Here is a 23,569-nt window from a genome sequence, read left to right on the forward strand (position 1 = left end):
GTGCCTGTAGTCCCAGCTACTCAGGAGGCTGAGGCAGGAGAATGGCGTGAACCCGGGAGGCGGAGCTTGCAGTGAGTTGAGATCGCACCACTGCACTCCAGCCTGGGCATCAGAGAGAGATTCCGTCTCAAAAAAAAAACATTTAGGAAGGGAAGAAAAACCCCTCAAAAACCATGTAAAGGCTATGCACAGTTCTCAGAAAAAGAAACACAGATGTCACTTGAGATTGAGCATTACTTTTAATAAGATAAATAAAACTAAAGTACAATGTTTAAACATTTTCACTTATGAGATACGTTGTCCAAACTTGGAGAAATAGTCACACCTCTGCATTGCTGATGGGAGTATAAATTATTTCATAGAGAGCAGCTTGGTAATATCTATTAAAATAAAGGCCCATATTCTTTGAACTTGAAATTGTAAGCATTTACCTTACTATACAGATGTTCTTTGCCATGTGTAAATATATATCCTTAGTTAAATTTGAAACTTTGAATAGCAAAATATTAAAAGCAACCTAAATATTTCATGGGTAGATGACTGGTTACATAAACAATGGTGATATAGACATATAATGGAATATATCCTGTAGCCCTCAAAAAGAAGAAGCTCTTTATCTATCGATATGTAAAATATCAAGGTACAAAATAGTACCTATAGAGCAATACCATTTGGAGAAACAAACCTGTATGCACATGTATATTTACATGGATTTCTTTTATATGTGCATATTATCTTTGGCAGAATGCAAAAGAAATTGATAACATGATCGTCTTCTGAGAGGGCAGCTAGGTGATTGAGTAGTCACCAGACATACATTGTAGTGCCATTTACATTTTGATTCATTTACTGTTTATTATCTGTTTGGCAGAAAGATGAGGAATTCAAATGACAGATTGATTCTTCTTGTAGTAATGTCGACATTAAGCAAGTAATAACTAAAAATGATTTGTAAAAATTCTTAAAGGCAGAAGGAAACAGACTGAAATGATAAAAGAATAGTGATAACCTGAATACATTTGTTCCTAAAGACATTGGAAAGGTCATTTGTAAAATATGGGTAGTTCCCAATGGATTCAAAAGTTTGGGAATCAAAAGTTTACAATGTTTTAATAAAACAAACTATTTATTTCAGAACACAAAAGATCTTCAAACTACACTTAATATCTTAAGCATTCTTGTTGAGCTGGTGTCAGCTGGTAAGTTTTTGTTTCTTTGGTCTAATTTCTGTTTCTAAACAGTGATCAACAATGTATCATATTCACTTTATTTGGAATTTTCTGATACTCTTATAGAGGCTATTCTGAGTATTGGAATTTAGAAACTGAAATGTCATACTTTGTTGTTGTTGCTTTATTTTTGGTATCTTTTCAAGTATCCCTCAGACTACCCCACAGCCATGTATTTCACAGCCTTGAACCTAGAGTTTCAGCATGATTTGTGTTTACCCTTTGTGTTCTATTTTCTAAATAAATGAGATTAAACAAAATATGTTGATGGTATTTGTTTGATTTTATTGATTGATTGAGATGGAGTTTTGCTTTTGTCGCCCAGGCTTGAGTGCAGTGGTGCCATCTCTGCCCACTGCCACCTCTGCCTCCTGGGTTCAAAAGATTCTCCTGCTTCAAACTCCAAGTAGCTGGGATTATAGGTGTGTGCCATGATGCCCGGCTAATTTTTGTATTTTTAGCTGAGACGGGGTTTCACCATGTTGGCTAGGCTGGTCTTGAACTCCTGACCTCAGGTGAATCCGCCTGCCTCGGCCTCTCTAAGTGCTGTGATTACAGGCGTGAGCTACTGCGCCCGGCCGTATTTGTTTGATTTTAGAAGTCATTCTAAAATCATCAGTTTTAACCATTTCTTGAATGCTGATAAGTTATGATACCTAATATGGGAGGATTTGTTGTTTCAAATTTTTTTTTTTTAATTGTTAGGTGGAGGTCGAAGAGTGAGTTTCTTAGTCACCAAAGGTGGTTCTCAAATACTGTTGCAGTTACTTATGAACGCCAGCAAAGAATCTCCCCCACATGAGGACTTAATGGTACAGATTCATTCTATTCTTGCAAAGATTGGACCAAAAGGTAAGGGATTTCATTTGTATGATTGTTGAATCTAGAACTATTTTTGTAACATGATTCTCTCACCTTGTAACTACTCAGTTTTTAAAAATGTTATTTTAAATTTCTATGGATACATAGTAATTGTACATGTTTATGGGGGTACACGTGATATTTTGATACAAATGTGTCTGTAATGATCAAATCTGGGTACATGGGGTATCCATCACCTCAAACATTCATTATTTCTTTGTGTTGGGATCATTCCAAATCTTCTTTTATAGCTATTTTGAAATATATAGTAAATTATTATTAGCTATAGTTGCCCTACTGTGTTACCACTGGATGTTATTCCTTCTATTGAAATGTATTTTTGTATTAACAAAATACAACCTTAACAAACTCGTCTTTATCTCTCGCTCCCCATTACCCTTGGCAGCCTCTGATAACTATTCACTCCTTTTATGAGATCAATTTTTTTAGCTTCCACGTATGAAAGAGAACATTGATATTTATCTTTCTGTGCCTGCCTTGTTTCACTTGACATCATGTCCTCCAGTTCCATCCATGTTGCTGCAAATGACAGAATTTCATTCTTTTTTATGGTTGAATAATATTCCATTGTGTAAATAAACCACTTTTTCTTTATATATTCATTCATTGATGGACACCTAGGTTGATTCCATACCTTGGCTTTTGTGAATAGTGCAGCAGTAAACATGGGAATGCAGATAGTCTTCAGTATACTTATTTCCTTCCATTTGGATATATACCCAACATTAGGATTGCTAGATCATCTGGTAATTCTATTTTCAGTTTTTTGGAGAACCCCCATACTGTTTTCCGTAGTGGCTGTACTAACTTAGATTCTTGCAAAGAGTGTATGAGTGTTCCCCTTACCCCTTATCCTCACCAGCGTTTATTATTCTTGATAACAGCTGTTTTAACTGGGATGAGATGATCTCTCATGATGGTTTTGATTTGCATTTCCCTAATGATTAGTAATGTTGAGCGTTTTTATCTATACCCATTGCCCATTTATATGTTTTCTTTTGAGAATATTTATTCAGATCTTTTGCCCATTTAAAAAATCCTTTCTCTTTTTTTTTTTTGTTTTTGCTGTTATTTGAGCTCCTTATATATTCTGGTTATTAACCCCCTGTCAGATGAGTAGTCTGTAAGTATTTCCTCCCATTCTGTACGTTGTCTCTTCACTTTGTTGATTGTTTCCTTTGCTGTTCAGAAGCTTTTTAGCTTGATGTAATCTCCTTTGTCAATTTTCGCTTTAGTTACCTATGCTTTCCAGGTCTTACTAAATAAATTTTTACCCAGACTAATGTCCAGAAGCATTTCTCCAATGTTTTCTTATGGAGAGTACTTAATTTTTAAAATCTAAAATGCTACAGCTTTTTCTTAGATTTAGTAATGAAATGCTTTTTTTTTTATTTTTTATTTTGACAGAGTCTCACTGTATTGCCAGGCTGACATTCAGTGGTGTGATCTGGGCTTACTGCAACCTCTGCCTCCTGGGTTCAAGTGATTCTCCTGCCTCAGCCTCCCGAGTAGCTGAGACTACAGGCGCGTGCCACCATGCCCGTCTCATTTTTTGTAGTTTTAGTAGAGACGGGGTTTCACCATGTTGACCAGGATGGTCTCAAATTCCAGACCTCATGATCTGCCCACCTTGGACTCCCAAGTGCTGGGATTACAGGCGTGAGCCACCACACCTGGCCGAAATGCTTTTTTATGGTCAACTAGTGACCTGTAAGAACTGAGAATCCAAAATTTATGAGGAATTCTATTGCATGTGGTAGAAAAAAGAAAAATTTTTGGGTCACAAATGTGTCTTGGAGTGTATATGTGCCCTCTCAATGTGTTTCTAAAGGATACATGCAATACGGGTATTGTTGAGGCTAGAAGGAAGGGGTATGGATGGGAATGTTTTGAAGAACATGGAGGTAAAATATGTCACTGCTTTCTTTAATAGTCATATTTGTGCTGCATAGTGTGAATGCTCAGGAAGCTTACAATCTTACTTAAGACAAAAATAGAAAAATTATGAGACCAGTTATTACAACTGTAAGACACGTGAAATATTAAAAAATGCAAATTGGGAAAAATAGAATATAGAACAAAGGAAGAAGTTGATTGAGATTAGGTTAACTAAGGAAGGCACCCTTTGACTGGAACTCAAGTTCAGTTGTCTCCTTGCACAAAGATTAAAGTAATTCCTTAAATTATTAGAATTGTGTTTTAAGAGTTTTGCCTTTGGCCAGGCGCAGTGGCTCATGCCTGTAAAATCCCAGCACTTTGAGAGGCCGAGGCGGGCGGATCACGAGGTCAGGAGTTTGAGACCAGCCTGGTCAGCATACTGAAACCCCATCTCTACTAAAAATACAAAAAATTATCCGGGCATGGTGGTGCGCACCTGTAATCCCAGCTACTCAAGAGGCTGAGGCAGGAGAATTGCTTGAACCTGGGAGGTGGAGGTTGCAGTGAGCTGAGATTGTGCCACCGCACTCCAGCCTGGGTGACAGAGTGAGACTCTGTCTCAAAAAGAAAAAAAAGAGTTTTGCCTTTGCCTGTGGCATACATGTGAGTTTTAAACTTTGAGTATTTGGCTAAAATGCTTATTGGAAAAAATGAGGATGCATGTGTACATAGTTTGTGTATTTATTAACATACATATTTCTAGCCTGTCTTTATGTATTGTATAAGTAATTAGTAGTTTTTATAGGTGTTGTTTTAAAGAAAGGAACCCTGAGGTGACTTTAATTTCCTGGTGTATTAGAAGCTTTAAGACTTAAAGATGTATTTGGTTTATTTAAGGAATATGTTAGCTATCTCTTATTTTTCTTTAGCTCTTGTATTTAAGATCTAAAGACTCCCTTTTGAGATTTTTGTAGAAAATGAAAATGAAAAAATAAGAAAACCATAATTCGGCAGAAAATTAGTTAAAACCCCCTGATTTATTGATGAGTATTGTTGTGCTTTCTCTTCTAATCAGAACTAGAAAACCATAATTTGGCAGAAAATTGGTTAAAACCCCCTGATTTATTGATGAGTATTGTTGTGCTTTCTCTTCTAATCAGAACTAGATTGTCTTCTACTTTTCATGAAATTAAGATATGGATTTTTAAAATAGTTCTTTAATATCCCTTTTAAGTTTTAGTTCATCTTATTTTCTTTTATATATTCTTTTAAATTTGGGCTGTTTCCTTTATGGTTTGCCCTAGTTTCCCATTTTTATGTCATTCAAGGACATTATATGGTAATTTTTTGAGTGTTTTTTTCTATTCTTTTTATTTTTCTAGTGAGGTAAGATAATTTTCCCTCAGGAATTTTGAGTTATTTTGATTTAAAATTCTTTGTTTGCTGGTCCTATTTATTTTAAGTCTTTTTTTTCTTTTTGAGACGGAGTCTTGCTCAGTCGCCCAGGCTGGAGTGCAGTGGCGCGATCTTGGCTCACTACAAGCTCCGCCTCCTGGGTTCACGCCATTCTCCTGCCTCAGCCTCCTGAGTAGCTGGGACTACAGGCGCCCGCCGCCACGCCAGGCTAATTTTTTTTGTATTTTTAGTACAGATGGGGTTTCACCACGTTAGCCAGGATGGTCTCGATCTCCTGACCTCGTGATCCGCCCGCCTCGGCCTCCCAAAGTGCTGGGATTACAGGCGTGAGCCACTGCACCCAATCTTAAGTCTTTTTTAAAATTCATTTTTATTTGTATTTTTATATAGTGAAGGAGTACAAGTGCAGATTTCTTACATGTGTGTACTGTGTAGTGGGGAAGTCTGGGCATTTAATGTACCCATAACCTGAATAGTGAACATTGTAGCTAACAGGTAATTTTTCAACCTTCACCGCTGACCCACCCTGCCACCGTTTGTATCTCCAATGTCTACTATAAATCTTAACATTCTTAAGTTCTTCTTATTTAAATTTTGTTTTTACTGTTTTAATCTCTTCATAAGAATAAAAATTAAGAACATCTTTTCTTCCCTTTCTGTGTCAAGAATTATTTCCCTTTAGAAATTTATTTGGTAATGTTTGCCAGATTATTTTCTACATAAGCTGTTCATTTTTTAAATTAATTTTTATTTTTTTACAAGTCAGAAAGGAATATGGTTCATATTAAGTAAGTACTGCTGTAATGGACATTTAGATTTTGTTCCTGTTGACTCTCTGATGGTGTTCTGGGAAATGTGTTGAACTGGACAAATGTATACGTGTAGTAGAGCAGTTCATTTTTTTTTTGTGACAGTCTAAGTGTTGGGCTACTCTGGCCTCCATCCTCCTGCCCTATCCGCCTGTGTTTCTTGGTATGTTCTTTCAACTAATGTTTTAAAATAAAAGGGATGTTTTATTTTAAAAATAATACAAATAAGGATTATAGTTTTATTATTTTCAGGCCAACTTTATATTTCATAATATTAATTCACAATATAAATTTAAAATTTACATCACTGATTTATAATATCATCGTTTCATTCAAAACTTATATGTGGGCCAGGCACAGTGGCTCACGCCTGTAATCTCAGCACTTTGGGAGGCCAAGGCGGGTGGATCACTTGAGGTCAGGAGTTTGAGACCGGCCTGGCCAACGTGGCAAAAGCCCGTCTCTACTAAAAATCCAAAAATTAACCCAATGTGGTGGTGGGTACCTGTAATCCCAGCTACTCAGGAGGCAGAGGCAGGAGAATTGCTTCAACTTGGGAAGCAGAGGTTGCAGTGAGCTGAGATGGAGCTACTGCACTCCAGCCTGGATGACAGAACAAGACTCTGTCTCAAAAAAAAAAAAAAGAAAAGGAAAGTTATACGTGAACAAATTGTCTTTTTTTTTTTAAACAGATAAAAAATTTGGAGTAAAAGCTAGAATTAATGGGGCTCTGAATATAACCCTGAATTTGGTCAAGCAGAATTTGCAGAATCATCGCTTGGTTCTACCTTGCCTTCAGCTTTTAAGAGTATATTCTGCCAGCTGTGAGTATTTAAGTGGCTTTTAGTTGACTCAGTGTTGTAAAGTTACACAAAAAGAATTTTAAAGTGTTGTGATTCTGTAAACCTCTGAAATTTGTGAAAAAGGAAAGAGAAGATTTAATATGGCTCATTTTAACTCTTGACTCCAACCACAACAAAAGTGATGTGGGGTAAGGTTAAGTTGGGCTGTGCATGGTGGCTCATGCCTGTAATCCTAGCACTTTGGGAGGCCAAGGCGGGCGAATCACCTGAGGTCAGGAGTTCAAGACCAGCATGGCGAAACCCCGCCTCTATTAAAAATACAAAAATCAGCTGGGCATGTTGGTGGGCGCCTATAATCCTGACTATTCGGGAAGCTAAGGTAGGAGAATCGTTTGAACCTAGGAAGCGGAGGTTGCAATGAGTCGAAATTGTGCCATTGCACTCCAGCCTGGGTGACAGAGCAAGATTCCATTTCAACAACAACAACAAAAGAAGAAGATTAAGTTGATAAAACCTTGAACATTGTAACTAATTTCCCCAGTTTATAAAGGATAGGAGTGAGGAGGATGGGTAGGCAGCCTGTATGTGGAAGAATATGAGGGTATTGGCCGCTGGAAAGACTCCTGCGCCTCTTTGGACTGTCACAGATGAGAGGAAAGCAGAAAAGGAAGGGATGCAGTAGCATGGTCACCTGGAGCTAATTCTCTTCAGCAATCAATAGGGAAGTAGCAGAACTGAAAGTAACTAGTATGGGAACCTCTGAGGAAGCTAGAGAGAAGAGGGATCACAGAGAGATAGACTCAGATAAAATGTCTTCCAGAACACACACTCTCACTAACATGAGGTTCCACACCATGAGGTATGGATTTTTTTTCTATTCTCTGATTGCAGAATTGAAGTGGTTAATGAAAGAACCTAAGATTGAATTGCAGAATATATGTTATTGCAGAATATCATTGCAAAATAATGATAGAGTGCTAGATATGTGTGTATATTGCATATATACATGTATGTAATATAGAAACATACGTAAGCTTACGTATATGTCTCTGTGTGTGTCTATCAGTACCTTTAAAATATGGCTAAAGGTGTGCTCTGTGGAAAACAGCTTAGAACACTTAAATAACTCTTATGTAATTAAAAAGAACATAAGGAAATAAATGAATTAGATACCTAACCAATGAAGTTAAGAACAGAGAAATAAACACCAGGAAAGTCAAGAAATGAAATAGTAAAGGGAAAATGAAAAATATGCATTAGAAAACAGAAAAGCAGTTGATTAAAAAACAACAACAACACTGTATTGGATTTAAAAATAAAATAGGCTGGTACAGTGGCACATGGCTGTAATCCCAGCACTTTGGAAGCTAGGCAGGAGGACACTCGAGGCCAGGAGTTTGCAACCAGCCCAAGCAATATAGTGAGGTGCCATTTCTACAAAAAATGGAAAAAATTGGCTGGTTGTGGTGATGTGTGCCTGCAGTCTCCGCTACTCAGGAGGCTAAAGTGGGAGGATTTCTCGAGCCCAGGAGGTTGAGGCTGCAGTGAGCCAAGACTGCACCACTGCACTCCAGCTTGGGCAACACAGCAAGACACTATCTCAAAAAAACAACAATGCAACAAAAACCCCCAAATGTAAAAAATATAACAACTAAACTACCAAATACTCCAGTCAAGGTAAAAGGAATACAGTAGAGACATGAAATTAGAAGGCATAATGGAGTAATAAACAGATACGAGAAAATTAAGATTATCCTACGAAATATTAGGAGCTACATTTTTGGTGGCATTTTATTGGATTAACCAGTAGAAGGCTAGCAAACGGCTTATCTACAATTTAAAAATTGTTTATTAAACAATTTTCTTTTAGAGACAGGGTCTTGCTATATATCTCAGACTGGCTTTGAACTCCTGGCCTTAAGCAGTCCTCCTGCTTCAGCCTCCCAAGCAGCTGGGACTACAGGCACATGCCACTGTGCCTGGTTCTACAATATATTTAATAACATTTGTTCAGAATTAAAAATGTTAAGCACAGTTTTCTGGTGAGGTAATTATTTGCATATTCCATATTAAACACTGAAGTTGTTTCATCTTTTTCCCTGCTACTCTTGCTTTAATTAAAGTCCTCATTACCTGTTACCTAGACCATAGCCTCCTAATGTGTCTTTCAAAACCAGCTTCCCCAGAGTTCTTTGAATTCTGACCTGTTTATTTAAAATGCACATCTGATTTGTTGTTCCTTTTGGGTGATTCCCCATAGTCAAAAGAATTAACAACTTCTACGGCCCTTCATAATTTGTTTCTCACCTTCTTTTTCCACCTCATCTTCCTATTTGTGTATCTTTGTTTGATACTCTGTGTTTAACAAAATGTAACTGCTCACATGGTGATGTTCATTGTCTTCGTTCTGTTGTTTGTATCATTCCTGTGTCCAGAGCCACATCTACCGCTTTACCTCAACTCCTGTCCTAGCTAATGCCTACTCACTTTTAAAGACTGAGCCTAGGCATCATTTTCTCCAGAAATGTCTGTGTCTTAGTCTGAATTAGGAACTTCTCAGTGGTGTAATCCAAATAGTCTACAATTCTTAATCAATTTTGAAAGTAATTTAGTAATTATTTGTTTATTGTTTCTGTCATTCTCTCTACACTTTGTTCTTTGAGGTCAGAGACTATTCTTGTTTTGGAATCCCCATAACCTGGTGTTCAGTGAGGTTCACTAAATTTATTAGAGAAGTATGGAGTAACTGAAGAATTTTTTTATAGTAGTTTTCTTTTTTTTTTTTTTCATATAACTTGTTTCAGAATTTCCCTGCGCTTTCCATAACAAAGCAAAAACAAAAAACACTATTTCTTCATGTGGTTAGCTTAGATGGACTTTAAGAGTGGCTTGAGTTGACGTTTACTAAACAATTTGTATATGTTTTTAGGTATGTATCACTAAGTGTACACATTTTTGGTTGTCAAAGCTTAAAATAATTTCGCATCTCTTTCTCCCTCTCTCAGCTGTGAATTCAGTATCGTTAGGGAAAAATGGAGTTGTGGAACTGATGTTTAAAATCATTGGACCATTTAGTAAGAAGAATTCCAGTCTTATAAAGTGAGTAAATGTTTTGAATGTAAACATAGGTATAACCTTTGTTACTCTGGGCCTCATTATCTTGATATGTACAATGAGCAGGTTGAATTAAATTGTCTCCAGGGTTATTTCATTTCTTAGTTCTTAATGATTTTATCATGATAAAGATTTTCTTTAGTATAAAATTTAATCTTCACAAGTATATCAAAACTGGACAGTTTTGAATTCATTGAATATAATGTTTATGGTAACTGAGACTGAACATTTCTAGGTACAGTAAAAGGAAAAAAGATTATCTATAGAGTATTCATTCAGAAACATTTATTGAGTGCCTACTATATTTCTCACCCAATTTTACAATCTTGTAATGACTTCTTCATTCTTGTGAATACCTGAACCATCTTAAATTGATGTATTTCTATTTTGTCAAAATCACGTCATTCTTTTCCCCATCCATAGATGTGTGTGTTTATATATACATATGTATGTATGTATATATGTATGCATTTTTATTCATTCCTAGGCCTTTCAGCCTCAGAAAATGAAAGCCATGTCTCATTTATTGGTTACAGTTTAATATTTTCTTAAACCATTTCAGAAGTCTTTCTTTAAAATTTTTTTTATTGTGGAATTTTAAAAATATACATAAAATAGAGTTTATATTATATTAAACTAATTATATTGAGTTATATTAATTACTTATTGTGTTTAACAATTCTGAACATTCCACCATTTTTGTTTCATTTATTTCCACTCCACACTTTTGTTTGTTTGTTTTTCCTGGGGTACTTTTAAGAAATCTCAGGTGTTTTATATGTATATAAATGTGTGTGTATTTCTATAAGCAGATCCTAGATATTTTCTCTTGGATTATTTTCTTTGAATATTATTTATTTTCTAAATACCTCAGTATATAATTCTACTAAATAAGGACTTAACAATAACCAGAATACTGCAATCATAGCCAATAAAATTATTAATTTCTTTTTTTTTTTTTTTTGAGATGGAGTCTCACTCTGTTGCCCAGGCTGGAGTGCAGTGGCGTGATCATGGCTCACTGTAGCCTTAAATTCCTAGGCTCAAGTGATCCTCCACCTCTCTCTCCTGATAACTTTCTTAATACAATCTAAAATCTAGTCTGTGTTTGGTTTTCTTCAGTTGTTTCAAAATAGCCCTTTTTTAGTTGGTTTGTTTGACTCAGAATCCAAACAAGATACATACATTATTCTTCATTATATTTAGGAAATTTCCACACCCACACAAATGTAGAGAGGATAAGATAATGAACTCTGATGTACCTATTACCCAGTTTTACTGTCAAAAATCTGTCATTTTAATTTCATTTTCCTTTTCTGTTTTTCTTTTTTCCAAGCGTATTTTAAAGCAGATATCAGCCATTATATCTGGTATTTTCTGATTATGTAGAAAATGCCTTTTTTTTTTTTTTTTTTTTTTACACTTGGCTTGCTTGTTCAGGGTCTCAATTAAGTCTACACATTATATTTGATTGTTATGTCTCATAATCTTGTGAAATCAAAAAAAGTCTTCCTATTTTTTGGTTTCGTTTTATGTGATGAAGGACTTGAGTGATAGGTCTTTTAAAATGTCCCATGTTCTGGCTTACATTGACTGTACCCTGGAGTAACTTAACATATGAGTATATCCCTTACATTTTCTATATACTGATAAAACTGTGGCTTGATTAGATTTGGGATTTTGGTTTGTTTTTTTTAGGTCAAAAATATTTCATAGGTGGAGCTGGCAACTTTGTTTTATGTCACTTAAGATCATTGAGTTGAGGTGATCTATCCGTTAGAAATGTCCCCATCCACTTTTCAGTTAGTGATTTAGCAGTCATTCATGACATTGCCTATATCTGTTATTTCATTAGTGGTTGGAAAATAATAACTTATCTAATTTTATTTCTTTCGTGTGTTTATTAGCTGTGAATCTTTTGTAATGCAGAACGTGTCCACATGAACTATTTGATTAGATTTTACTCTTAAACAAATAGGCTTCAGGACATTTCCAGTGTTTTCACCCCTTCTTAATAAGGGTCAAATATTTTAAAATATTTTGGGAACTTACTTGCACATATAATTATTTATTAAATATCATTTGGTGGGATGACAGCATAGTTACAGCTGCGTAAGAACTATACACAATCCCAGACTATCTGATGAAATGTAACAAAGCAAACAAAATGTATCACAATCAGTAACACAGAATATTAGCGTCTTATGGTGGTTTAGAGTGGGCTATGCAGGCAGACGGACTTGGATTTGCATGTTAGCTCTATCATTTACTGTCCCTAGGATGCAAGTAAGTTACTTAATTTATTATGCCCCAGTTTCCTGTCTGCAAAATGGTAATAATATTAGCACCTCTATTATAAGATGGTAATGAAATGATTCCTATAATTAGCACAATGCCTGTATTAATGTAATACAGTTTAGGTAAGCAATGTAGTAGTGTGTGTATGAATGATTCCTAGGTAATACTAAAAGTACATTCTTTATGCTTTCATTTATGTGCTGTTTTCCCCTTTAATCGGTACGGCATTTTAAAATTTATTTTTTGTATAATGTCCATGATCTCCTACTTAAGATGTACTTTATGTTCTATTATAACCAAGTTATCAAATCTAATATAAAATGTTCCCAGGGGAAATGAAATGGAGCATTTCAAAAGGATCTTTATAATATACCACATAGGGTATATCCAAAACCTTACAGAAATTAGTGGATCTAAAACATCAGAGAAAAGATGAATTATTCATTATTTTTCTATTTCTACTTTGAAAAGAAAAACCTATCTTTTACTTTATTTTTACTTTAAAAAGAACAAGCCATTCATTGACTAAACTTGCTATATAAACTTGCTATATCTTGATCTCTTATCATTTTTAGTAATCTGAGGGTCTCTCCTCTAATTAACTAAAAACCTCAGACATCTAGAACTTTCTGTTGTATTTCTTCCTCCCTTTAAACAATGCTCCACATTTAATGGCAAGAAGATTGAGGAAGAGTTATATTTGAAGGCTTATGCTTCCTCTCCTTTTAAATTTTAGATTTTGGATTTAAAGCTATTAATCTAGAAGGAAGCAACTCAGGAGGTTATTTTAACTGTATCTTTTTGAGTTTCCCCATAGGTTTGGAAGTCATTGCAAGGACTGCCCTACAACTGAAAGTAGATGTCACTTCATTAGTACCTGGGGACTTAAGCGTTTTTCCTTCACATCTCCTAAATCTAAGCCACAGACTACTTTTTGAATTATTGTTGCTTGTAGTATTCTTTGTGGAGATATGAAGACTGGAAAAATATATGAGGAAGTATAAATTATTTATACTGAGAAATTTTAATTAATATAATACAAACTATGCATTTCAATAAATCTAATATTTTACAATTCTTTTGGAACAATTTACTCTGACTTATAAATGTTATAGAATTTCAGCAGTTTCTTTGTGGTAAAGTTCTAAAAATATCTCTTAAATAACATTTGGTAAAAATTTACAGATGACTTTGCACCAAACTTGACTATGTCTTTTAATCTACTGGAAATAAGAAACAAACACAATGGGCACTGCCATCCGAAAGAACTGGGTTCATATCCCAGCTTTCCAGTGTTGAAAAATAAACATCAACAGAAAAAAAATGTTGTATTTCAGGATTAGAAACTGTCAGAAGCACTTTTATTTGGTTTAAACAGTTGTAAACAAGTGCCAGTAGGGAGAGTTTCTGAAAGTACGCTAAGATTTTTACAATGTTGAATAAAGAATTAGCTGTAGAAAGGAAAGTCTTGTGAGTTCATGGTAAGTGATTGCATGTAAGTTATTGCATTAGTTTTCTAGGGCTCTCATAACAAAGTCCACACCGTGAGTGGCTCAAAACAACAGACATTTATTGTTTTATAGTTCCAGAGCCTAGAAGTCCAAAATCAACTTGTCAGCAGGGCCGTGCCCCCTCTGAAACCTGTAAGGGAGCATCCTTGCTTCTTCCTAGCTTCTGGTGGTTTGCTGGCAATCTTGGGTGTTCCTAGGCTTGCAGCCGTAGCATTTCGTTTTTTGCCTCCCTCAACACGTGGCACTCTCCTCTTTTGTGTCTGTCTTTGCATTGTCTTCTCTCTCCTTATAACACCACCAGTCTGTTGTATTAAGGGCCCACCTACTCCAGTATGATCTTGCCTTAACTAGTTACATTTGCAATGACCATGTTTTCCAATAAGGTCATATTTGGAGTATTGGGGATTATAAGGTCGTATTTGGAGTATTGGAGATTGGGACTTCAACATATCTCTTTGGACGTAATTCACCCCATAACAGTGATTTAACTGCATGTACTTAGCAGTAAGCACAATTTGTGATCTTTCACTGTGTTCTATGTTAGCTGTGTCTTAACTTTGCATAGTTTGCATAGTCTTTCACAAAACTTGACTTCCATGTATATACGTAGAAGTTAATGTTTTTGATGGATCATGGTAGTCTCTAATAAAAGTTGACAAAGAAGCCTTCTTAGTAATGGTAAGAAACATACTACATTGAATGGTAAGTGGAGTCTGCTACTTACTGTAGATAATACATGTAATGCAGTGAGTCTTGAGACCTTCTTTTTCTTTTTTTTTTTTTTTTTGAGACGGAGTCTCGCTCTATCGCCCAGGCTGGAGTGCAGTGGCCGGATCTCAGCTCACTGCAAGCTCCGCCTCCCGGGTTCACACCATTCTCCTGCCTCAGCCTCCCGAGTAGCTGGGACTACAGGCGCCCGCCACCTCGCCCGGCTAGTTTTTTGTATTTTTTAGTAGAGACGGGGTTTCACGGTGTTAGCCAGGATGGTCTCGATCTCCTGACCTCGTGATCCGCCTGTCTCGGCCTCCCAAAGTGCTGGGATTACAGGCTTGAGCCACCGCACCCGGCCGAGACCTTCTTAACATGATTAATCAGCAGATTGTTTAGTGCCTTGGGGAGGAAATATTTTGTCTCAGCTTTCTTAATCACTTTTTAAATAGAAGGGATTTATAACATGTAGAAAGTAAACAGAGTAACCGTAGGAAGAGGGGTTTACTTAGTTTCTCTTATATTACATTGACTTGTTTTTAAAAATACATTTCTGAGATGTAGTTGACATGATAAAATCTATACATTCAAAGTGTACAATTTGATGAGAATGAACATGTAGGCTGGGCTAAAGCCTTTAGGCTTGGTAGGCACAGTACTTCTAGGGTCCCATAAAAATGTTTTAATTTCTTTAAAAATCATATAAACAATGAACTTTTAGAAGAAAGTGTTTTCCTTTGTGATATTAGTGCATTCATCTTTATACCAACACCAACATGGCTGTAAAATGCTGTATGAATTTTAAATACTTTTTTGAAGGGAGGGGCCTATGAAGGCAAAGAAGTCGTCTGGAGCCCATGAAAATCGTAATGTGATCCTGGATATATGGCTAAACCTGTGAAAAACTGTCACCACATCAAGCTAACATCTCCATCACCCCCAGAGCTTTATTGTGCCCCTTGGTAGTTCTTCCCTTGTGTCTCTCCTTTGGCCCTAGCGGTTGTGGCTGTGCTTTCTATTACTGTAGATTTGGTTACATATAAGTTCAGGAATTTTATATAAATGGAATCATAGTGTGTGTACTCTTTTTCATGGTGGGGTGGATCTGGCTTCTTCCATGTACCATGATTATAGATTCACTTATGTTGCATGTATCAAAAATTTATTCCTTTTTATTGTTGAGTAGTAGTCACAGTTATATGGCTGTATTGTAATTTGTTTATCCATTCACCTACTAATGGACATTTGGGTTGTTTTTAGTTTTTGACTATTACAAATATATATAAAGCTGCTGTGAATATTTATTGGGATATATAAGCATTCACAGACTTTTTATGGTCATATATTTTTTATTTCTGCTGAATAGATATCTAGGAGTGGAATGGCTGGATCAGTTGGTAGCTTTTCAAAAAAACTAAATCTTTCCTCTGGAGTACTATTGTGATAAGTGTTTTAATGTTTTCTTTTTTTTTCTTTTTTTTTTTTTTTTTTGGAGATGGAGTCTCACTCTGTCGCCCAGGCTGGAGTGCAGTGGCCGGATCTCAGCTCACTGCAAGCTCCGCCCCCTGGGTTTACACCATTCTCCTGCCTCAGCCTCCCAAGTAGCTGGGACTACAGGCGCCCGCCACCTCGCCTGGCTAGTTTTTTGTATTTTTTAGTAGAGACGGGGTTTCACTGTATTAGCCAGGATGGTCTCGATCTCCTGACCTCGTGATCCGCCTGTCTCGGCCTCCCAAAGTGCTGGGATTACAGGCTTGAGCCACTGCGCCCGGCCGTGTTTTAATGTTTTCTAATGTTTATGTCACATCTAGGTCTGTTTCAATTTTTTTTTTCATCATTGTGGGTCTTTTTTTCCTTGCTTTTTGCATACTTGATAATTTTTGAGTGCCAGTCATTGTGAATTTCACCTCGTTGAGTGCTGGATATTTTTGTATTTCTATATTCTTGAGGTTTGTTCTGGGTTGTGGTTAAGTTAGTTGGAAATAGTTTGATCTGTAAATGTCTTTTCACGTTTGTTAGAAGGGATCAAAGCACTGTTTAGGACTGATTATTCCCCACTACTGAGGCAGAATCCTTAGGAGCACTGTACTCAATGAATTATGAGGATTTCCAGTGTGATTGATGGGAAGAGGCACAGTTCTCAGCCCTGTGTGAATACTGAATGTGGTTCTCCAGTCCTTTTGGATGGCTTTTCCCCGTCCTTAGTAGTTACTTCACACACGTGTGCTGATCACTACTTTGCTGACTATTCCAACACAACTTGCTGAAAATCCCTGAGCCATTCTTTTTGTACAGCTCTCATTTTCTGATATTCTGCCCTGTGAACTCTACTTGACTTGACCTCCCTGGACCCTCTGTGTCCTCAGTCAGGGAGTTCATGTGCTCAACTTTTGGGATCTGCCAGACTCTCCCTAGGTTCCATCTCCCTGTGCTGTGGGTTGGTCACTTTCTCAAGGCGTAGTAAGCTGGGGCAATTGTAGGGCCCATCTCATTTTTGCCATTTCTGTGGATCTCTATCTTTCATTGCTTGATATCCAGTGTCTTAAACAGTCATTCCATTTTGTCCATAAAAAAAATTTACATCAAATGAGAGGATACATCTGGTTTCTGTTACTCCATCTTGTCTGGAAGTGAAAGTTCAGATAGCCTTCTCAAAGGGAGACTGACATTTCTGATTTCATAATTTCCTTTCTTAACAAGAGAATTACATTCTTCATTTTCTGTTACATTGAGATTTTATGTGGCCCTAGGCCTGTTATATTTCAGTTCTGTGGAACAAAATTGTTTTAAGAAGGAAACTAGAAAACATATATAAAGCATCTGTAACAGTGTCTGGCATTTGTCAGGTCTTACTGAAGTAGTTTTCTTTTCCATTTTAATTTTTATAAATCGCAGTCTTATATGGAATATTTATTTAGTTTTGTGTTTAATTTTGACGAATTTAAAAGCCATCCTTATTCTTATAGTTTTATATTCTCCTGTACACGTTATTGCATAAATGTGAAAGTATGGAAAGTTTCTTACTGATAATTCAATGCAATGAAAATGTAATACAAAATTTTATAATGTTTATCTTTAACTCACCAACACTTCACATTGTTTTGAGGAAGTTACAGGTATGAATTTACTTATTATTTTACAAACATTATTATAAAGATTTACATAGTTGCTTTATTTTTGTCAGTAAATGAAAGTGTAGCCATTAAGAACTTCCTCTTACTGGGCATTTGTTGAGCACTTACTGTGTGCCTAGTCCTGGATTATTGTTTCAGATTTTGCTATGAACTTTACCTACCCATCTTAAGTCTTGTAATCTGTTATGCTCTTTACCTTTACCTACACCTAGTCATGCTGCTTTCCTTTTACTACTGATATATGCAACTTTTACTTTATTACCTCCTTTTTGTTTTTGATTTCTTGAGCAGTTTTTTCATAGGTGTGCTCTTTTATTACATTATGTAGATTGTAAAATTATCTGTGGAAGAGATAAGTTTGTTTTCTAATTTTATAACCATGAAGAACTTGCTACTGTGGTTATCAAGTAGGCATTCAACAAATGCTTAATGGTGAGTGAAATGATTGTTTCATAATATACATAATTTTAATGCAAATTAATTGTAATTGTTGATGTATTACCAAGAGGTACCATAATATGTGCCTTACATTTTAAAAATTACTGAAATTAGGTGCCATTAATTCAGTAAATGATTAAAACTAAGCGATTTGAATTACAGGTTTTCCATGGTGATATTATGTGTATTTTTACAGCTGATTAATGGCAGTTGATTTCACTGTGTGTGACTATTTATGTTCAAATACAATTTAAATACTTTCGATTTTGGCGGTGATTGCTTTGTCCTCTAAGGGACAGTAAGAGTTTTTGAGATATTAATTAGGCTTCTTATTCATCTTGGTGCGTCATAGCTGAAAAATAGTAAGGGCTTATACTTCTCCCCAACCTTCAAGTTCCAAAATATTTTTCCTTTGTTATGGCCTTAAATAGGAGGATATATACCTCGATAGAACGGAAATAACTTTGAAGTCAGAAAGTTACAATATCTATAGAATTTTGTTGTTATGAACTTGTGTTAAGATTTGTTTTTAATTCCTTTGCAAGTCACGGCGTATGATTTTTAATAGTGTGGTTCCTTTGTTAACTCTCAGGTCAGATACAGAGGCTGATGAATGATTCTGTTCATCTAACTTCTGGCAAAAACTTAGACATTGTTAATTTCCTTCTTTTTCTTTCTCAAAACATTTTTTTTGTTCCCACCTATTGATATTTCAATCTTTTTCATATCCAATTTTAAACTGAAGAGAGAGATGCATACAGAGAAATACCATGTGTAATTAACTTAAACAAGAATAAACTTTGGAATAGATAATAGAATAATGACTTATTGAAAAAGATTGTATGAATTTACTATTGTAGATTAATTTTACTAGTTTTGTTGTTGTTTGTGTTTTCTTGTTGTGTTGACAGGGTTGCTTTAGACACTCTTGCTGCATTGCTAAAATCAAGTAAGTTTTTACATACTAGAAATACTAGATACTATTTTTCTGAGAATTCTATTTACTATGTTAAAGAGACTGGAAATGTAGATTTAGACTATAGTAATAAAGCTGGTTTATAATATTCTAATGTCAAAATTGATTTTTCCTTTTAGCATAGTTGCTATGCATCATAACTAATACCATATTATGTTTTTTGATCTATAATTTATTTAGTACATTTGTATAATTTAGTCAAGCACATTGATTTCTTATTTCTCAGTAATTTAGATAACATTACGATCCATTAGTAGAGGAAAATATATAAGTACCATGTTTTGAAAGTAAAGCTAACGTGGTATTGAACTTTTACTATAAGAAATATCTTTAACAACTACTATCTCTGATTTTGTGAGTAACTTAGAACCCTACAAATTTTATTTCTACCATAAATGTGAGTTTACATAACATTTAGAAAATGTGACAATATACATTTACAGCCTAATTCATTTACAAAATAAAGCACTGTTTTCCTTATCAGAATTGAAGCATTGGAGTAGATATGGCTTATGCTTTTGGAGAGTAATTGTCTGTACTTATATATATTGTTTCTCTCCAAGATACTGAGTATCTTTATTTTAAATTTTTTTTATTATTGGGCTTCAGGGGTCTATTGGTTGATTAAATATTTTGCTTAATCACAGTAACATTTGGTCTTAACAATCTGTGTTGGTAGCTGGGTGACTTTTATATGTCCCCACCACACTCCACCCTCCACAAGGGAAACATAATTAACTGCTAGCTCATCAAGAACTGTCTGTCAGGGGTGAGACCAACTTGCCCTTACATTTGAATTACCAGAATTCTTTTTTTTTTTAATAATAGCAAATAATGAAATGATCAAAATCTAATATTTGGTAATGATTTATTAAATTTTAAAAATCACCTTAGGTATTAGTAGTAAATAATATAATTCTCATTTAACAACTTTATTTTTCAAATGAAGTGTATGACACTCAGTTAGATTAGCTGTGTAGCTCTATTTTCATATATGATGTGGTAAACTTTAGATCAAGATCACATGTGGATTAATTTTAGAAGATATTTTTAGCTTTGCTTTGATGGGTCCTGAGTTTGTGGTTTAAACTGTATAAAGATTAATTCTTAATATGGGCAAATACTTTTGATTTGGAGTAGATTAGAATAGCTTTTAAAACTAAAGTTTTATTAAAGCTTACTAATTTTCAGGATCACTGATAGCAAAGTCATTAATTCTAAGTTAGTAAAAGCTAAAATTCTCATAAGTTGCAAGTATTTTATAGAAATCAATTCATCCATGATGACTGTAATTTAATATTTTCAGTTTTTAGTAGTCTCCTTTTTACTCCCTGCTTTTTCAAACGAGGGTGGTGGGCAAGCATACCTGTTTATTCCATCAGAATAAGAAAAGTAACTGACAAGTAGAATGACTTCAATTTATATTTAATATATTTTCAGAGGACACATAGCCCTAAATAGGATGAAAATTGAATGATGCAAAATAAAATTTAGTAGTGTACTGCATATTTTTAAACAAATCATGGCATTTTGGAGCATTCTCATTTATTTTTCAAATTTTTTTTGGTTTTGCTGGGGAGGAGCGATCATTTTCTTTAAAAGGATAAATTAGATTTTAGAGAGGGAAGAAGAGACATAGGCTAATTGTGAGTTTGGTACACTGAATACATGAATAAAGTTCCCTTTACTAATGTTTTAATTGTGCTCAGCACAGATTGCATGTAGCTCAGTTCACTTCCTTTAAGGGGCACTGGGCACCTGTGTTTGAATTATGGGCAAGTTTCTTTCTTGATCTTTCGGGAAGAATTTTAATATTTCTCATAAATACCATTTAGGCTATTGGGAATCATGGTGGAAACACACAAGATTTGTAATAGGAATTAGAATGATCATAATGGCTTTTAACAAAATCACATTCACAGCTAGTAAACTAAAGGCTTATTTCCAACTGGTATAAACAAAGCGTATATTCATGTAAAATGTACGAAGCTTTTCTTGGTCAAAACAATAGAAGTGATTTTGTAAACAGCCACAGCCTTAGCACACTAGCTATTGTAGACACAATAGAGGGTTTAAAGCCTTCACATAAGAAATCTTTTCTCTAGCTCTAGTAAGTGTCTTCTGCCTAATGTGAGACCATAGTTCTGATTGGGAATTAATAAGTTCATCTCAGTGTTATGTTTTAGGTTTGTACTAGCACATTTAGAAACTGCAATAATTCAGGCAACTAAAATCAGTGGAGCCTTACTATTGCATTTTCTTAGTGTCCATACTGTGAACCTAGTGGTTATTTTATAGGTATATTTGAGATTAAGAAGAGATTAGTATTTCCTTGTAATTAAACTACCTTAGATGGGTATTGCACATGATCTTGTGCTCCTTATGATTAACCCGCCAGAGTAGCATTGGGTGAGTTGGTAAGTTGCTCTGATATGATTCCCTTGCCACTATCTGAGTAAAATGCACCCTATGGTTAATAATTTTAAATACTATACTTTTAAAAATAATAAAATTAGGTCAAACTTGGATTTATTTGTTAATTCTACTCCAATAAAATTGAGTATTTACAAAAACCTTTAGTGTAGTTCTTTTGCAGTGAAAATCTAATGACTAGAAAGCCACAAAGCACTATTCTCTAATCATGTAATGCTCCTTAAATTTCATTTACTAAAAATGTTATGTAAGTATTTTTAAATGAGCATTGTTTTAGTATGAATATTTATATAATTGTGGAGTAATTAGAGTGATTAATTTTAGTGGAAACAAAGTTTGCAATAGAAGCTACAATTCAATAGGGTTTATTTCAGTGGGAACATAAAGTTTGTAATATAAATTATAAAAATGATAGCGGATCTTCTAAAAATCACATTCACAACTAGCAAGTAGAAAGCTTATACATTTCATTTGGTGTAACAAAAATCAATATATTCATAAATTTTAAAATACATGAAGCTTTTGTTAGTAAACAAAAGCATTTAAAAAGATGTTCTTCTAATTTTAGTTAAGAGATTTTGATATTTATAAATTGTGAAACAGTATACAGGCAGATTTTGGAAGAGGTTGTAATTTGCTCTCTGGAACTTCATATTTGTTTTGTTAGAAAAAATTTAAATATGTGGTTGTCATTTGTTTTGGAAAAAAAATTATAAGTATCCATCACACTATTGAGGTAATATTTTAAATTTGATTTATTTTACCACTCTCTCTCGTCATTTAAAAAATATTCTTTCTCAATTTTCTTTTGTTAAAGAATCAAATGCCAGGAGAGCTGTAGACAGAGGATATGTCCAAGTGCTTTTAACAATTTATGTAGATTGGCACCGCCATGATAACCGGCATAGAAACATGCTCATTCGGAAAGGAATTTTACAGAGTTTAAAAAGTGTTACAAACATCAAGTTGGGAAGAAAAGCATTTATTGATGCCAATGGGATGAAAATTCTGTATAACACTTCACAAGTGAGTTATTTTCTTCTTCTTATCCTGATTATGTACTAAGGATACGATTTGGTTGTTAAGAAAACTGAATTAGTGTACAAATACTCAGAAACATATACACATGATAAATGCATTTTTCGAAAATCTTAAAAGTAAAAGACACATGTAAAAATCTTAAAAGTAAAAGACACACATTATTTCTCACATGTGACCTCAGGCTGAGTTGGAGGAAATGGTCAGTGCACAGCTCTGCAATGTGAAATTTTCTTCGAAAGGCAAAAGAAAGAAGTAGAAATTCATCCACTTAGCAAGAGGGGATTCCATGAAGCCATGTTTTCTAGGATGTGTAGTTGGCTATACTCAGTGTTGTATGCTCCTTTCATGAGGTATCTGTGGATCCTTTATAGCCTGTAGAGCAGCTTTGTTGTCTGTGAGTGTTGTGCATGTTTTCCTGCTGGATAGAGGCTTTTTTGAATAGAGAAGGTGTAAAAATGAAACCTGGAACTGGGAATGCTAGATCTGCCAGCCATTTTAAGCATAAACATTTTTGACAATATATTTAGTGAGATCTTTTCCAGCATCTGTGTTGACTGTCAGCTATGGGGAATGAGGATGTTGCAATGCAACCCCACCCCCATTTTTTTAAAAGAAAGCTATAATTATTAGAAAGAAAGCTGTCTTTTTGAAAATATCAGCCAGTTATCTTGATTGTGCCCTCCTGGTCTTACACATGACAAGCACAACCTATTTTTATATGACAAGAGTTAAGATATCTGAACACGTATTTTATGTTTACCTTAGTTTTTTCTTTTCTAGGTCAATCATATGCACTTGTTTTTACTATTCCTAGTATAGATATTGATGGATATTTTATATATGAGGAAGAGTTAGGTGACTTGGTTTATGCCACTTAACATTTCTGATCTTAATTTCTC

At 34.9% G+C, this 23,569-nt stretch overlaps 1 protein-coding gene across 3 annotated transcripts in view; it reads left to right on the forward strand.

The window, feature by feature from the left end:
* Positions 1 to 23,569, forward strand: part of AGTPBP1 (ATP/GTP binding protein 1) — a 205,896-nt gene that overhangs the window by 70,898 nt on the left and 111,429 nt on the right. For all 3 annotated transcript variants that reach the window (XM_011945894.1, XM_011945892.1, XM_011945893.1), the window contains 6 exons: positions 1,136 to 1,199; positions 1,935 to 2,081; positions 6,907 to 7,038; positions 10,023 to 10,116; positions 19,132 to 19,169; positions 22,447 to 22,655. In XM_011945894.1, coding sequence (XP_011801284.1) covers positions 1,136 to 1,199; positions 1,935 to 2,081; positions 6,907 to 7,038; positions 10,023 to 10,116; positions 19,132 to 19,169; positions 22,447 to 22,655 — 684 coding nt within the window. The remainder of the gene's footprint in view (positions 1 to 1,135; positions 1,200 to 1,934; positions 2,082 to 6,906; positions 7,039 to 10,022; positions 10,117 to 19,131; positions 19,170 to 22,446; positions 22,656 to 23,569) is intronic.

The sequence above is a fragment of the Colobus angolensis genome, unplaced genomic scaffold (genome assembly GCF_000951035.1).
Source record: "Colobus angolensis palliatus isolate OR3802 unplaced genomic scaffold, Cang.pa_1.0 Scaffold246, whole genome shotgun sequence".
In the NCBI taxonomy this organism is placed as follows: Eukaryota; Metazoa; Chordata; class Mammalia; order Primates; family Cercopithecidae; genus Colobus; species Colobus angolensis.